General features: G+C 42.3%; 1 protein-coding gene across 1 annotated transcript in view; it reads left to right on the top strand.

Moving 5' to 3' along the window:
* The window catches only part of LOC109938358 (cytosolic carboxypeptidase 3-like), a 38,081-nt gene extending 23,575 nt beyond the window's left edge, over positions 1–14,506 (top strand). Inside the window, exons 9-14 of the mRNA XM_048600018.1 lie at positions 1,382–1,508; positions 3,456–3,556; positions 5,863–5,990; positions 10,602–10,668; positions 12,294–12,360; positions 14,424–14,506. Of these exons, the coding sequence (XP_048455975.1) occupies positions 1,382–1,508; positions 3,456–3,556; positions 5,863–5,990; positions 10,602–10,668; positions 12,294–12,360; positions 14,424–14,506 (573 nt within the window). The remainder of the gene's footprint in view (positions 1–1,381; positions 1,509–3,455; positions 3,557–5,862; positions 5,991–10,601; positions 10,669–12,293; positions 12,361–14,423) is intronic.
* The last annotated feature ends 3,343 nt before the right edge of the window (positions 14,507–17,849 follow it).

Here is a 17,849-nt window from a genome sequence, read left to right as displayed (position 1 = left end):
AATATATGCTGGTTTAACTGGTGATTGCTACATCCCGTGAATAAAAGATCAGGCTTCCCTTTGTACTCCAAGATTCTATAATTTATGAAATCCCCCCTTCACAGATTAAGAATGTCAGTAAACCATTGAGCTCCTTGATCCTATTCTGGGATTTGGGTGTCCTTGTACACCATAACTGTGAAGGTAAACAGGCAGGTGTGGCAAGTTATTAGCAAAACGAAAGGTATATCCACCTTTGTTGCAAGAGGATTTGAGTTCAGAAACAGGGATGTCTTACTGCAGTTGTCCAGGACCTTGGTGAGACAGCACCTGGAGTATTGTGTGCAGTTTTGGTCTCCCAGCTAAGAAAGAATATACTTACCATAGAAGGAATGCAGCGGATGTTCACTCAGCTGATACCAGGAATCCTTTATTCATTCACGGGATGAGGGCATTGCTGGCTAGGCAGTATTTATTGCCTGTTCCTAATTGCCCAGTGGGCAGTTCAGAGTCAACCAAATTGCTGTGGGTCTGGCGTCACATGTAGGCCAGACCAGGTAAGGACGGCAGTTTCCTTCCCTAAAGGACATGAGTGAACCAGATGGGTTTTTCCTGACAATCAACATGGGATTCATGGTCATGATTAGATTCATAATTCCACATATTGTTTTTATTGAATTCAAATTTCACCATCTGCTGTGGCGGGATTCGAACCTGGGACGCTAGAACATTATCTGGGTCTCTGGATTAACAGTCCATCAATAATACCCACTAGGCCGTCATCTCCCCTTGGCTGGTAGGACTGTCCGAGGAGGAGAGATTGGTTCGACCGTGTTGAATTCACTATAGTAAAGGATGAGACAGGATCCGATTACAATGTATAAAATTCTAACAAGCTTGGACAGACTAGATATAGAGAGGACATTTCCCCTGTTTGGGGAATCTAGAACCAGGGATCACAGTCTTAAGCTATGGGTAGACCATTTAGGACTGAAGTGAGGAAAACGTTTTTCACTCAGAGAGGAGAGCACGTGTGGATTTCTCTGCCATGGAAGACTGTGGAGGCCAAATTACTGAATATATTCAAGGAAGAGAGATACATTTTTAGGTTTTAAAGTCATCAAGGGATATGGGAGGAAGGCAAGAATATGGCATTGAGATAAAGGATCAACAATGATTGAATTGAATGGCAGAAGATGCTCAAACGACTGAATGAACCATTTCTGCACCTAGTTTCTATGTTTATTCCATTGTTCTCTTTATTTACTTCTTATTTAAAGATGGATAGTGATTGAGTTAAGTAACATGTTTGAGAATGATGCTAAAAGGTGTCAACTTCTTTGAGCAGTTAGATATTTCTCTTTTCCAGTGACTTTTGCCTACTGACTGCTTTTCATTCCAGTTTTGTTTTAAAAGTTGCAAATTCCACGTGAAGCGGGCTAAAGAAGGAACAGGACGTGTGGTAGCGTGGAGGATGGGAGTCACCAACAGTTACACCCTGGAAACGACTTTCTGTGGTTCCACATTGGGTAAGAGCAGTATGACAGAGCAGAACTACCTCAATCTGTTTATGGAATAAGAAATCAGGGGTTTGTGAGCCCCTGTGTGGTGGGATAAAGGAGTGTGTGAAGAAGACACAGGATAGGAGAAATACATACATTAATTTATTAAAGTATATTCATATTTATTTATTAATAATTATTACATTATCATAGAAAAATATTTCTTTTGTCTAGAGTGGAGAGACTGAAGACTAATAGAAATCCTTAAAATTATGGAGGAGTTTAATAGGGTAGAGGACAAGAAGGTTTTCATATTTAGGAGAGTCCGAAGCTCAGAGTCATAAATATAAGATAATCGCCAACAAATCCAAATGAAAATTTAAAAGAGATATCTTTACCTGAACTGTCATTAGAAAGTAGAACTTATCACCATGTGAAGCCATTGAGGCAAATAGCTAGAAGTATTTAAGGGGAGGCCAGAGAGAAGAAGAGGGACATTTTGACAGTTTGGGATGAAATAAAGTTGGAGGAGGCTCACATAAATCACACATAATATCAGCATGAGCCCTTTGGGCTGAATGGCTTGTACTCGTAGCTGTAAATGGGAAGGCATTAACCTAGAGGTATTATCGCTAGACTTTTAATCCAGAGGCCCAGGTAATATTCCGGGAATCTAAGTTTCAATCTCGCCGTAGCAGATAGTGGATGGCAATTAGGAGTCTAATAATAACATGAATCCATTGTTGATTGTTGGAAAACTCCATTTGGTTCACTTCCCTTTAGGGAAGGAAACTGCCATCCTTACCTGGTCTGAACTACATGTGACTCCAGATCCGCAGCAATGTGGTTGACTCTTAACTGCCCTCTGGGCAATTAGAGATGGGTAATAAATGCTACCCTAGACAGTGAAGCCCAAATCCTGGGAATGATTTTTTTTTGAATACACTGGTGGAAGTACCTACACAGTTGCTAAGAATATGATTCAATGCGTAAGAGGAGCTTGACTTAAAGGTAATGTAATAATCATAGGGGACTTCATATCTTCATATAAAATGGCAAAATCAGATTGGTAACAGTAGTTTGGAGAATGTGTTCATGGAATGCATTTGAGACAGATGCTTAGAATAATAATTTCTAGGACCAACTAGAGTCTAGATTGCTGTAGATCTGTTCTGTGTCCATAATATCCTGCCATTGCATCACTAAGATTTGATTCTAGAATTGTCAAACAAACTGGTGTGTAGTTTTCTGGTATTCTCACTCCCTCTTTTATTAAGCAGTGAGATTGTGTTCACTATTTTACAAGCTATGGGGACTATTTAGAATTTGAGGGATCCTGGAAGATCATATTCTCTGCAGCTACCTCTTTACGACAATGAGATGTATACCATCAGATCCCGGGAATTTGTTAGCTTTTAGTCCGATTAATTTCTATAGCACTTTTTCTTTATTATTATTAGTTATTAAATTATTAGACACGTAGTTCCTCTTTATTTCTAGATTGTTCGTGTTTTTACTTCGAAGGCAGATGTATCGCTCTAGCATTTCTAAAATAATTATAATTTATCCAATCTCAATCTTTGACTGAGACTTTCATGATCTGCTCTCTCTTCTAGGCCCGAAACGTCAGCTTTCCTGCTCCTCTGATGCTGCTTGGCCTGCTGTGTTCATCCAGCTCTGCACCTTGTTATCTCAGATTCTCCAGCATCTGCAGTTCCTACTCTCCCCAGAACATTACTTGGGTCTCTGGATTAACAGTCCAGCAATAATATCATTAGGCCATTGCCTCCTCTTGCTCAATTCCAATAGCCTATCTGACAAACATATGTTTAAGGCATATCAGGTTGATGATTCAGTTATCAGTTGTTCTAGTTGGATTGCCAGTATGGTGGGAGTCAGTCTCTATTTCTTCCAGCAAAGCAACATATTGAAAAGAAGCAACTTGAGTCTTGACTTTGATTTTTTTCTTTGCAGGGAACAGTAGGGACATTCATTTCAATGTGAATGATCTGGAATCAGTGGGTTTTGAGTTTTGTGACACCCTATTGGACTATTGTGATCCTGATCAGTCCAAGGTAAACTTGCAGTTTGCAAAATGGAAATGTGTTAATGTAGCCTGCCTGTATTAATTATATTCAAATACTAAGCTTGTCTGAATTTCTAAATCTTATTCAAAAGCTCTTGGCAAGCAGGATTTCTGCTGCGTGATTCTGAATCTGGGCAAGGCCTGACTGACATTGACCATTTAATTGGCTCCCTCATGAAACAGACAGGAATTTCTTATCAGTTCTCCACCAGTGGCCAAGAACATTCACAACCCCATTCAATCCAGGCCCGTTTTATGGGACAAATTTTGGATCTTCGAAGATTTTCAACACATGTGGATCCAATTCGTAGACTGAATACTCTGCCAAACCAGTTCAGAAGCTGTGCCAGACTTTATTTTAAAGTTTGATTTAAACACCCACATTGTAGAGATGGCTTGGCAAAGAAACTCCAGTCATCTTAGGCCTTAATAAATATGAAACGAGCAGAGCATTTAAATTGAAAGAAATATTGGGAGAGGGCAACAATGGAGAGAAGGGAAATGCTTCAGTAGAACTAAACGCCTATGACTCCTTGGTACTACCTTAGAAGGTTGCAAATTCAAGTTTCACTGTACAGGCATAAACACGTAATCCAAGCTGACTCTTCAGAATAGTACTGAAGGAGTACTGCATGGTGGAGGTGTAATCTGTCAAATTAAGCATTAAACTGAGTCCATGTCTGCTCACCTTGGAGGACCTAGGAGATCCCATGGCACTAATGAAGAAAGAAGAGAGGGGACCACCTGCTCTCCAGACAGATCCCTCTATCCAAATTACTCATTTTTTCTTGTTATTGTTTCATTGTTGCTTGTGGGAGGTTGATACTCACAAAACTGGTGCATTTCCTACATTACAAAAGTCACTACTCTTCAAAAGTGCTTCATTACCTTTTAGGCAATTTGAGATATTGTGAGATCAAGGAAGTTGTTAAAAAATGCAACTTCTATCTTCTTTTAAATGTTCCATGGATTTGAAGTGCTTATAAATAACAGAATGAACACAACAAAATGGAAAACTGAGAAGGATTATTTGCTCTTTGAAACCTCTTCTTTTCATTGGCCTTACATAACTATTCCTGCCATAGGATCAATATAACATAATATCTTTTTGAGAAGCAATTAGCCATTCAATTTTTACCTCACTTGCTCCTATTCAGCACTTCGTTGGCTGGCAGAAAACTTAATGTGTTGGGGAGGAGGGCAAGATCAAGAACAAAAACACAGTTCGATCCTGTTCACACAATCTACACAGGTGTACATTCCGTTACTGAAAAGAAAGCAATCTGGCTTTGCTCATCCCAACTCCAGATACAAGGCCAATTAAATCATCAATACGGTAGCTTTGAGATTGTTTCAGCTGGAACATCCTATGGCCTTGTTCCATACTGCAGAATATTTTTAATCAACTAATCCATGCCAGCTTGAAAAAATAGCCATCAAAGTATCCTCCTGTCCCTCAAATTGTAATCAGACTCCGGAATGTCAATTTCTTCTGATGGAAGACTACTGACCTGAAATGTTAGCTCTTTTTTTCTCTCCAAAGATCTGATGGGTGTTTCCGGCATTTCTTGTGTTTATTATAAAGCATCTATGTATTGACATATCCCATACTATTAATTTCATTGTTTACCCATGTTCACATTGTGACACCTACCTGACTTCACCTACCAATGTTTCTCCAATCTCAAATCCCAAAATCTACTGACCTCATATCCTGATGTTTTCCCAATCTCACATCTCAACAAATTCCCAATCTCACATCCCAACAACTACCAACCTTGCACCCCAACACATTCCCAACGTCACATCCCAAAATCTACTGACTTCACATCTCAATATCCATTGACTTCACATCCCAATATGTGCCCAATTTCCTTGTATCCCTAACTATCCATCCCAACATCTGTCAAATCTCATATTTCACACTTATCAACAAAACCAGGTCAAATTCACATCCTGGGTTTTTCTTTCTAACATTTATAAAACCTTAGATCTAATATTACCAGTAAAAAAAATGTCCATGTTTATTTCCTGTACTATTACCCCAATATGTATCTAGTCTTGTTTCCCATACTATTATTTCAAAATTCAAATCATATCATATCCCCCATACCCTAATTTGTTCCTGCAAGAATAATATCCATAGGCTGTATCCACCATAGCTTTAGCCTCCTCAAAAATGCACCTTCATCAATTTTGACACCTTGTATATTGGACAGGGTGTAGAATGAGCCGCTGATTTCATTTCCCGTCATTCAATGAAATGAATTAGTTGATTCTTTGTTTCTTCACCAGTACATCCAATGTAAAAGGCAGTTGCAGAACCAAATAAAAGAACATATTGTTGCCAAAATGGAAATGTCTGGTACAAGGTACGATTCTGATGCATCGCTGGGTGATATCCTCTCTTATATTGAATCCAGGTAGGTGACAATATTTCTTTATTGATTATAGTAAAGGGCAATCTCTCCTTCGTTTACTGGATAACTAGCTCAGTTTCCAGTGTTTCCTTAAGGATCACAATACCTTTCGTAGTTTCAGGGATTACAGAACATTTTATATCATCATCATGGATTTCATCATAGAATCCCTACATGTGGAAGCAGGCCCTTCAGTCCAACAAGTCCACACCAACCCTCAGTGCATCCCACCCAGACCCATCCCCCTATAACCCAACGAATCTACACATTCCTGAACACTATGGGCAATTTAGCATGGCCAATCCACCCGGAGGAAACCCGCACAGACAGGGGGAGAATGTGCAAACTCCACACAGACAGTCACCTGAGGTGGAATCGAACCCAGGTCCCTGGCACTGTGAGGCAGCAGTGCTAACCACTGAGCCACTGTGCCACCCCTGATCAGTGCCCAGATGGTACATTCGATTCATCACATAGTGAGTTGTAGAGTCATAGAGGTGTACAGCACGGAAACAGATCCTTCAGTCCAACTCATCCATGCTGACCAGATATCCTAAATTAATCTAGTCCCATTTTCCATCATTTACGCATATCCCTCTCACCCCTTCCTATTCATATACTCATCCAGATGCCTTTTAAATCTTGTAATTGTACCATCCTCCACCACTTCCCTTGGCAGCTCGTTCTATATGCACCAACCTCTGCGCGATAAAGTTGCCCCTTAGGTCCCTTTTAGATCTTTCCCCTCTGACCTTAAACCTATACCCTCTAGTTTTGGACTTTCCCAACCCGAGGAAAAGACCTGGTCTATTTACACTATCCATGTCCCTCATGATTTTATAAACCTCTATAACATCACCCAGGTCTTCAATTTGTCAAATCAAATTTGTGCATTTCCCTGTAAGTGGAGCGAGTTATTATACGAAAACTGGATTTACATTGACCCCGATAGTATTATGATGTTAAAAATAAGCAAGTGCTGGAGAAACGCATCGGGTATGGCAGCATCTGTGGAGAGAGAAACAGAGTTACTGTTTGGAGTCTGATGTGACTCTTCTACTAGGTTACCAGCTGATGCAGGATAAGAAACGAGGGATTGGCATAAGATGTCAACCTGGCAAAAACACTATGCCAAACACATGGTTGGTGCCTTAGAATCATGTTCAAGATACACAAGTTTAACATTTCCCTCCCCCCTCCTCCCTCCCCCACTACTGAGGGAATACATGCATAATACAAATACATAGAAGTCCCACAAACTGCAATTTTCCGTTCACCGTTCTAACTTACTCTTCCTTCAGTGTTACTGCATCAGTATCTTGGAACTCCCTCCCTAACAGCCCAGGTATGGGTGCCCAATACGCCAAGGACTGCAGCAGTTCAAGAAGGCAGCTCACCATCACATTCTCGAGGGCACCTAAAAATTAGCAAAATATGCTGGTCCAGCCAACAACACCCATGCCCCATGAATAAATAATTTACTGGTTTAATCCTGTGAAATATCTGTGGACAAATTTCGTCTATCACTTCCATTGCTCAATATTATTGAAACCTAATTAACAGATCTGTATAAACAGGTTACGGCATGTGAGTTTCCTGCAGCCACACAAGTTCTGAATCAGCATATATTTGAATTCAAATATAATAGCAGTAAGGCCTGACAATGCTATTTCTGGCACTTAATTTCTTGTTTATCAGATTTTTTTAAATTTTAGAATTCAGATTATGTCACGTAAGTTAGAAAAGAACAAGAGTACAGTGAAAAGTATACAATGTCTCCAACTCACAGCACCAACTTAGGTACAAAGTACCAAGGTACAAGTCTTAGGTACAAACAATAAGAAATAAAGCTAAGAAGAGAGACATTACAGCCTTTTTGGCTTCCACATGGCTTCCCCAACCAGTACCATCATCTCCTTGGGCCCACTGGCTGGCGTCTCCACTCCAGCCCGCTCTGCTCCAGGTCTGCTGGCCATCCCAGCTTCACTCTGAGCCCACTGGGTGCTGTCCCTGCTCCCCTCTGGGCCACTGGCCACTCCTGCTCTGCTCTGGGTCACCAGCAAAAGACACTAACTGAGACTTACAGTGCAATTTCTGTATCATTAAAGATCATTTTTAATGGCATTCAAATGTTTCACTTGAATTGAGAAAAGCTTTTACAACTTGTTAAATGCACTTTGCTCAGTAGAAAGAAGAACAAAGTTGTATTTCTACAGCATCTGTACTTCAAGCCATTGAACTGTTGCAATGTGGAAATGCAGCAGTCAGTTTTGCATGCAATAAACTCAGACAGAAAGCAATGTAAACATAACCAGACAATACATTTTAGTGAGATAACAAGGTGCAGAGCTGGATGAACACAGCAGGCCAAGCAGCATCAGAGGAGCAGGAAGACTGACGTTTCGGGCTTAGACCCTTCTTCAGAAATGGGGGAGGGGAAGGGGGTTCTGAAATAAATAGGGAGAGAGGGGGAGGCGGATAGAAGATGGATAGAGGAGAAGATAGGTGGAGAGGAGACAGACCGGTCAAAGAGGCAGGGATGGAGCCAGTAAAGGTGAGTGTAGGTGGGGAGGTAGGGAAGAGATAGGTCAGTCCAGGGAGGACGGACAGATCAAGGAGGTGGAATGAGGTTAGTAGGTAGGAGATAGGAGTGGGGCTTGAGGTGGGAGGAAGGACAGGTTAGGGAGGCGGGTCGAGCTGGGCTGGTATTGGGACGCGGTAGTGGGAGGGGAGATTTTGAAGCTTGTGAAGTCCACATTGATACCATTGGGCTGCCGGGTTCCCAAGCAGAATATGAGTTGCTGTTCCTGCTACCTTCGGGTAGCATCGTTGTGGCACGGCAGGAGGCCCAGGATGGACATGTCATCTGCTGAATAGGAGGGGGAGTTGAAATGGTTCGCGACTGGGAGGTGCAGTTGTTTATTGCGAACCGAGCGTAGGTGTTCTGCAAAGCGGTCCCCAAGCCTCCACTTGGCTTCCCCGATGTAGAGGAGGCCACAACGGGAACAGCGGATGCAGTATACCACATTAGCAGATGTGCAGGTGAACATCTGCTTGATGTGGAAAGTCTTCTTGAGTCCTGGGATGGGGGTGAGGGGGGAGGTGTGGGGGCAGGTGTAGCACTTCCTGCGGTTGCAGGGAAAAGTGCCCGGTGAGGTGGGGCTGGAGGGGAGTGTGGAGCTGACAAGAGAGTCACGGAGAGAGTGGTCCCTCCGGAAAGCAGATAAGGGTGGGGAGGGAAAAATGTCTGTGGTGGTGGGGTCGGATTGCAGATGGCGGAAGTGTCGGAGGATGATCGTTGGATCCGGAGGTTGGTGGGGTGGTACGCGAGGACGAGGGGGATTCTGTTTTGGTTGTTGTTGCAGGGAGGGTGTGTGAGGGATGAGTTGCGGGAAATGCGGGAGACACGGTCGAGGGTGTTCTCGACCACTGAGGGGGGGAAGTTGCGGTCCTTGAAAAACGAGGACATCTGAGATGTATGGGAGTGGAATGCCTCATCCTGGGAGCAGATGCGGCGGAGGCGAAGGAATTAGGAATAGGGGATGGCATTTTGCTACCTAGAATACACCTCCTCCCACCCTCCTACCTACTAATCTCATCCCGCCCCCTTGACCTGTCCGTCCTCCCTGGACTGACCTATCTCCTCCCTACCTCCCCACCTACATTCACCTTTACTGGCTCCATCCCTGCCTCTTTGACCGGTCTGTCTCCTCTCCACCAATCTTCTCCTCTATCCATCTTCTATCCGCCTCCCCCTCTCTCCCTATTTATTTCAGAACCCCCTTCCCTTCCCCCATTTCTGAAGAAGGGTCTCGGCCCAAAACGTCAGCCTTCCTGCTCCTCTGATGCTGCTTGGCCAGCTGTGTTCATCCAGCTCTACACCTTGTTATCTCAGATTCTCCAGCATCTGCAGTTCCTACTATCTCTAATACATTTTAGTGATGCTGTTTGAGAAGTATTTCTGTAGTTTTTTTGTGAAACAGCAACATTTTAGCATCTGGCTGACAGAGCAGATAGAACCTTGATTTAATATCTCATCCAAAAGGCTGTATCTCCAAATCTCCAAGAGTGAGGAGGTGGTCGCATACCATGGGATTTGTAATGTAGAAACCAATTTCAAATCCTTCCATGGCAGCTGGTAGAATTTACATTCAATTCATAAATCCAGAATGTCCAAATGACCATGACAACTATTTTCAATTATTGTAAAAAAACTATCTGGTCCCCGAATGCTTTGTGGAGAATGTAGGTTGGTAATGCCTGCCTGTAAGTATATCCAGCTGTCATCTGCCTTGGTTTGGCCTTTGTGTGATTTCAGACCCAAAAGAGTATCAATGACTCTTAACTGCCTTCTATAACAGTAGTTCAAGAGTAACCAGTAATGGGCAACAAATGTTAACTTTGCCAATGATGCCTACTTCCCATGAAAGAATAAAGAAGACAGCATGGCACTCCCTTAGTACTATATCAGTATAGATTACGTACTCAAGCCTCTTGAACCCACAACCTGCTGACTCAGAGATGAGAATGTTATCCATTGAGCCACTGGTGACAATGTGGAACATGGGTTATTGTGATTTATGAAATGTTTATTAGGTTCTCCTCTCATTCCAGCACCATTGGTTCAAACAGTTCCGAGTCCGATGACCAGTCTTTGCATTTTGGAAGAAAGGTACATGAGGTAAGCGCTGAGTGGCTGGATAAGCTCAGGTTGTTTTCTTTAGAGCAGAGGAGGCTGAGAGGGGACCTGATTGAGGTGTATAAGACTAAGTGGGGCAGCTGTTCCTCTGAATTGAAAAGTCAATAACAAGGGGAGTGGGGGGAGTCATAATTTTAAGACAATGACAGGAGATTTAGAGGTGATTTCAGGAAAAATCTTTTCACCTAGAGGGTGGTGGGAGTCTGGAGTTCACTGCTTGGGAGGGTAGTTGAGGCAGGAAACCTCACAATCTTTAAAAAGTACGAGGATGAGCACTTTGAAATGTCATAATATTCAAGTCTACGGGCCAAGTGCTGGAAAATGGGACTAGTGCAGGTTTAGAGTTGCTTTTGTCAGTGCAGATTTGATGAGCTGAAGGGATTCTTCTGTACTACCTGAATCTCTGACTCTTTGATTATTCTGTGGGAACAATTGTCCACTGCTCAAGAAGCTTTTTGATTTATATCACCTCTTCTTCTACCTTTTTATTGCTCCCAGTGGTTTACTGCCATGGTTCCCAACTTTTCAGTATCAAGGCACACTTGAATGAGCCAAGCAATTCCATGGCACACCCACTTCTTTTCAAATCCACACATGTGCTGCTCTGAAGGCTTGTGCCTGCCCAGTCAATCAGGGTGTCTGCAGTCAGTAGATACTGCCTTCAATGGTAGACACAGAGGCTCCAAAGGAGATCAGAGGTATGGTCACCACCTCAATGCTCAGATAAGTGGCACAGCTTCCTGAACATTTCACAGCGCACTTCTCACCTCGCCACAGCTCACCAGTGTGCTGTGACACACCAATTAAAAACCTCCAGTCTACTGGCAGATGTTACAGCCAGATGTGTCACTGAATAATCCACATTGATGGACTAGTAGAGTTTGTCTTAAAAATCTTGAGGAATGACACCTTCACAAAATAAACTCAATTTAAAAAAAAAACTGATGGTAAAAACAGAGTCTCAGCAAAATGGCCATGAACATATTGGATTGCTTGAAAGGCTAAACTGGATCAACAGTGTCCTTTGGGGAATTAAATCTGATCTAGGTCTAAATGTAATTCCAGTCTCAAACCAATGGATGAGATTACAGCTGCCCACCATACCAAGGTTACTAGGAAAGGGTAATAAGTGCTGCTTGTGCAGGAGGACTGCATCTCAGGAATGAATGAATGTCATATAGATTAGAAATGACACAGTGTGGAGCTGAAGGAACACAGCAGGCCAGGCAACATCAGAGGAGCAGGAAAGCTGATGTTTCGGGTCGGGACCCTTCTTTAGAAATGCCCCATTTCTGAAGAAGGCTCCTGACCTGAAACATCAGCTTTCCTGCTCCTCTAATGCTGCCTGGCCTGCTGTGTCCCTCCAGCTTCACACTGTGTTATCTCTGACTCCAGCATCGGCAGTTCTTACTATCTCATATAGGTTAGAAGTTATGCTTCCTCCTAGTCTCTGCTGAGTTAGCTTGTTTCAGTCAGGCTGCATCGAGGTGTTACCCTAATAATGCTTCTGCACCCCTAAGCTAATGAGGGAATAATCATTTGAAAGTTTCCATTAATAGTAAACATTGTTAATGCATTGGTGTTGAATGAGAAAGGACTGTGTCTAGGAACACAGGACCACAGAAACACTGAAAGTGAAAGGACAGGAGGAGAGAGAAATTAATAAGGCTTACGGTATCCTAGGCTTTATTAATAGAGGGACAGAGTACAAGAACAAGGAAATTACGTTAAACGTGTTTGGCCTTCAATGGAGTACTATGTCCAGTTTTGGACACCAATCTTTAAGAAGTATATAAAGACATTAGAAAAAGTGCAGACAAGATTCATGAGAATGGTTCCAGGGATGAGGAACTCAGTTATAAAGATAGATTGGAGAAGTTGAGACTATTTTCCTTGAAGAAAAGATTGAGAAAAGATTTAATAGAGGTATTCAAAATCATTAGGGTCTGGACAAAGTTAATGTGGAAAAGCTGTTCCTATTGTTGGAAACATTGAGAATGCTGCTTGGCCTGCTGTGTTCATCCAGCTCTACACCTTGTTATCTCAGATTCTCCAGCATCTGCAGTTCCTACTATCCCTGAGAACAAGAGTGCATAGGTTAAAGTTATATGGCAAAAGGAGCAACGGAGTCATGAGGGGAAGGCTTTTCACACAGCAGTTGGTTAGAGTCTGGAATGCACCTGCCTGGGGGTATGGGGTAGGCAGGTTTGATCAAAGCTTTCAAGCAAAACTTAGATTATTGTCTGCAAAGGAAGAATCTGCAGGACCCTGAGAAAAAGATGCAGGGGTGGCATCCTTCTGTGCTTTAATGATTCTGTGATAGGGCTTGGGAACAGGTTTAGGCCATTTGAACCATTGAGGCTGTTCTGCCATTTGATAAGATCATAGCTGACCTTATTGCAGTCTCATGACTGATCTTGTTGCAGCTCACCACCACCTTCTCAAGGACGCCTAGGGATAGGTAACAAATGCTGGCCCACCAGCCATACCTACATCCTATGAATGAATTTTGAAAAAACCCTCCACTTTCTCATCTGCCACCCATTACTGTTGACTCTCTTGCCTATCAAAATATCCATCTAATTCAGAAATAGTAAGAACTGCCGATGCTAGAGTCAGAGATAACACAATATGGAGCTGGAGCAGCACAGCAGGCCAGACAGCATCAGAGGAGCAGGAAAGTTTACGTTTCGGGCCGGGACCCTTTTTTTTTTCAGCCTTGAACACATTCAATGACACAGCCTCTCTGGGGAAGAGAATTCCACAAGCTTTGGGTGTAAACAAAGAACCCCATCTCTGTCTTAATAAAAAGGTGTCTGAGGTTGTAGACTTGCTCGCCAAGCTGGTGGGTTTGGTTGCAAATGTTTGTCACCCTTGGGTAACATCGTCAGTGTGCCTCCAGTGAAGCGTCGGTGTTCTGTCCCGCTTGTTATTTATATGCCTCGGTTTGCTGGGGTGGTTGGTATTAATTCCAGTAATAAGTAATACCAACCGCCCCAGCAAACCAAGGCATATACTACTTGAATAGAAGCTCTTAGAGAGAGTTCCAGTATTTGGGGTTGAGATGCTGAAGGTTCTGCCACTGATGGTGAAACAGAGTGAAAGGAATGCACAGTATCGGAGTTCAAAGATTAGATGATACATATTTGGGGAGACATTGGCCTAGTGGTGTAATTGCTAAACTGTTAATCCGGAAACTCATCTAATGTTCTGAGGACCTGGGTTCGAATCCCACCACAGGAAAAAAGAAATCTGAAATTAAGAATCTATTGATGATAACAAAGCTATTGTCGGGGAAAAATCCATCTGGTTCACTAATATCCTTCATGTAAGGAAATCTGCCATCCTCACCTTGTCTAGCCTACATGTGACTCCAGATCCATAGCATTGTCCCAAAGTATTGAAGTTGACTTTCAGCTGCCTTTTGAGCAATTAGAAGCAGGCCATTCAGCCCTTCGAGGCTGTTCCACCATTCAATATGATCATGGCCAATCATCCAACTCAGTCTCCTGTTGCCACTTTCTCCTCATACCCTTTTATGTCTTTAGTCCTAAGAGCTATATCTAATTCTACTGTTGTAGCATTTCAGTGTTGTTATTATAATAGCTTTGTGTTATTCAGAGGTGTTTGGGGCAAATATAAGCTCAATCGTTATAGAGCGATACACTAACTTTGATAATGAAAGAACTTTGACAACAGTATTTGAATGAGCTTTATCACTGTTTTTTCTTTTGTAGCATGTGACAAAAAGGAAAAAACAACTAAAAACCAAAAAACAGAGACAAAATTCCTACTTGATCCGGAAGGTGTTAAATACTGAAAAGCAATACCAGGTGTGGATTCACGGAAATAGAGAGAGCATGCGAGAGAGACACAGACAAAGGTAGAGAGGAAGAGGGAGTGAAACAAAGAGAGAGATGTAAAGGGAAATAGAGTGAAAGAGACACAAAGTGCAAAAGATAGAGACAAACAGCCAGACACACAAAGAGATGGGGATATAGAGAGAGACAGTAACAGGGACACCGTTGTATACAAAGACAACAGAACCTAGATCAGGCGTTTTTTCAAATGTATTTTTTAAGTAAGTAGTTATTTTAAGTGAGTTGTAATCTGGAATGCTTTGCCTGAAAGGGCAGTGTAAAAATTTTCAGTCTTATCTATCGACTTGGGATTGGATACATAGTAAACATGAACAAATGGGGAGAGAGCATGGATAAATGGAACCAATTAATTAAACCTTTCAAAAAGCTAATAGAGACAAGATGGGCCAAATATCCCCCTTGCTGTAGTCTACTAAGAGAAGGAAGAATGATATAAAGCACAAACTGTATCAGATGGTGAGGAATCCATCAAGAAGGAGCATCACACTTGACCTCATCCTTACCAATCTGCCGGCTGCAGATGCATCTGTCAATGACAGTAGTGGTAAGAGTGACCACCACACAGTTCTAGTGGAGACGAAGTCTGCCTTTGCATTGAGAATACCCTCCATCAAGTTGTGTGGCACTATCACTGTGTTAAATGGAATAGAATTAGAAAGCATCTAGTGAATCAAAACTAAGCAACCAGTAGGCAGATGGGCCATCAGCAGCAGTACAATTTTATTCAACCATACTCTGTAACCTCATGACCTGGTATGTTAGCCATCAACAATTATCATCAAACTGAAATCTCAACCCTGGTTCAATGGAGAGTGCAGGAGGGCATGCCATGAGCTGCACCAAACATACCTAAAAATGGGATGTCAATATGGTAAAGCTATCAAACAGGACCACTTGCAGGCCAAACAGCAAAGGCAGCAAGTGATAGACAGAGCTAAGCGTTCCCACAACCAACGGATCCAAACTTGTCCAGCCATGAATGGTAGTAGATAATTAAACAATGTACTGAAGGAAGTGGCTGCACAATCCTTAATGATGGGGGAGCCTAGCACATCAGTATAAAACATCTGACTGACATATTCACCACAATCTTCAGCCAGATGTGGCGAGTGGGTGATCCATCTCAGCTTACTCTGGTAGTCCCCAGCATCACGGATTCCAGTCTTCAGCCAAAACAATTCACTTCACATAATGTAAAGAAATGGCTGATGGCACAGGATACTGGCAAAGACTCTGGACACTGATAACGCTATTCTGAAGAAGCATCATATTGGACTCAAAGGGTTAAATTTGCTTCTCTTTTCATGAATTGAATTTTGACTGGTTAACAGAAAACAGAATACAGATAAATGGGTCTATTGTGATTGGTAGGATTTGGCAAATGGATTCGTACAGGGGGCTGTGTTGGACCCATACCTTTTTACTGTTTATATGAATGATGTAGATGTGAGGGTCAAGGCACAGCAAATACATTTGCAGATGACATAAATATATGCTGTGAAGAGTTCATAAGGAGGTTGCAAACTAAGATAGATATGTTGAGTGAGTGGGCAAAAGGACAGAAGGCATATAATATGGGAAAATGTGAAATGGTTCGCTTTGGCAGACAGAATAAAAATACCAGTATTATCTAAACAAAGAAAGACTGCAGAATCTCAAGATGCAGAGGGATCTAAGTGTTCTACTGCATGAATCACAAAATATCAGGATCCTGTTGAAAACGAGTCATAATGAAGGCTACTGGTATGCTCTCCTTCATTATAAGAGAAATCAAACGTAAATGTTTGATGTTTCACACACAGGGAATTAGTCAGAATATATCTCCTGTATTGTGTACAGTTATGGACTCCTTATTTAATAAAGGATGTAAATATGTTGGGGTTGTTCAGGGGAGGGTTACCAGATTGATACAAGGGTAGAGAGTATTGTCTTATGAGTTACGACTGGACAGACTGAGGTTGTTTCCACTGGAGGTTCGAGGAGTATGAGCTAATTAGCTTGAAGAATAGAAAAACCTGAATGTTCAGGAATAGGGGACATTTTTAAAATTAGGTGTTGCCCTTTTAAGATTTTAATTCTTTGAGAGGGTTTTGTAGCTTTGGAACTCTCTGCCTCAAAAGACAAGGGACGTGGAGTCATTGAAAATCTAGAAATCAGTGGTGAGCTGTTCTTCTTGGGTGAAAGTTGTTGGGGGTATACAGGAGTGTAGAATTTGAAACCCAAGCAGATCAGGTGTGGCCTTATTGAGCAGGCAAAAGGGGCTGAATAGCCTAGTTCTGCTTTTAGTTTGTGAGTTCACACACAAAAACGGACAAATCCATCCCAGCAATTTTGCTGCCCCATCAATCTTCTTTCAATCATCAGCAAAGTGATTGGAATGATTGTGATAGTGTTATCAAGCAACATTTATTCAGCGATAACCTGCTCACTGACACTTGGGTGGGTTCCATCAGGGCCACTAAACTTCTGACTGAACAGAAAGATGAACATGGACATCAGGAGCTGAATTCCAGAGGTGAGGTGAGGCAAGAGTGACAGCCCTGACAGCAAGGTAATATTTGACCAAATGTGGCATCAAGGAGCCCTAGCAAAACTGGAATCCATGGGAATCAGGGAATTAAGAATCTTCTGATGAGCATTAAACCAGTGTCAATCGCTGGAAAAAAAAAACTCATCTGACTCACTAATGTCCTTAATGGAAGGAAATTTGCCATCCTCGGCTGATCTGGCCTAGCTTACATGTAAGTCCAGATCCACAGCAATGTCGTTGACTCCCAACTCCCTCTGAAATGGCTTAGCAAGCTACTCAATTGCATCAATCACCACGAAATCTCAAAGAAATAAAACTGTGAGCCATCAACAACAGCAGAATTGTACTCCAGCACAATCTGTAACCTCATGGCCCAGTATATCCCCAATTCAACCATTACCATCAAGCCAGGGGATCAACCCTGGTTCAATGGAGAGTAAAAATGAGGTGTCAATCTGGTGAAGATACCAAATAGGACCACCTGCATGCCATCATGTACAAGTAGCAAGTAATAGACAGAGCTAAGTGTTCACATAACCAGTGGATCAGATATAAGTTCTGCAGTCCTGCCACATCCAGTCGGGAATGGTTGTGAACAATTAATCAATTTACTGAAGGAGGAACTCCACATAGACCCCCATCCTCAATGATCACCTGGCATTGACCTAGGCCTTGGAAAAGACAATGGCAGAAACATGTCTGTCAACCCTGCTGAGTTCTCCTTACTAACATCTGGGGGCTACTGCCAAAAT

Source organism: Rhincodon typus, chromosome 8 (assembly GCF_021869965.1).
Source record: "Rhincodon typus isolate 14 chromosome 8, sRhiTyp1.1, whole genome shotgun sequence".
NCBI classification, from domain to species: domain Eukaryota; kingdom Metazoa; phylum Chordata; class Chondrichthyes; order Orectolobiformes; family Rhincodontidae; genus Rhincodon; species Rhincodon typus.
The sequence above is the reverse complement of the archived record's forward strand: the minus strand, read 5'-3'. Positions and strand labels throughout refer to the sequence as shown.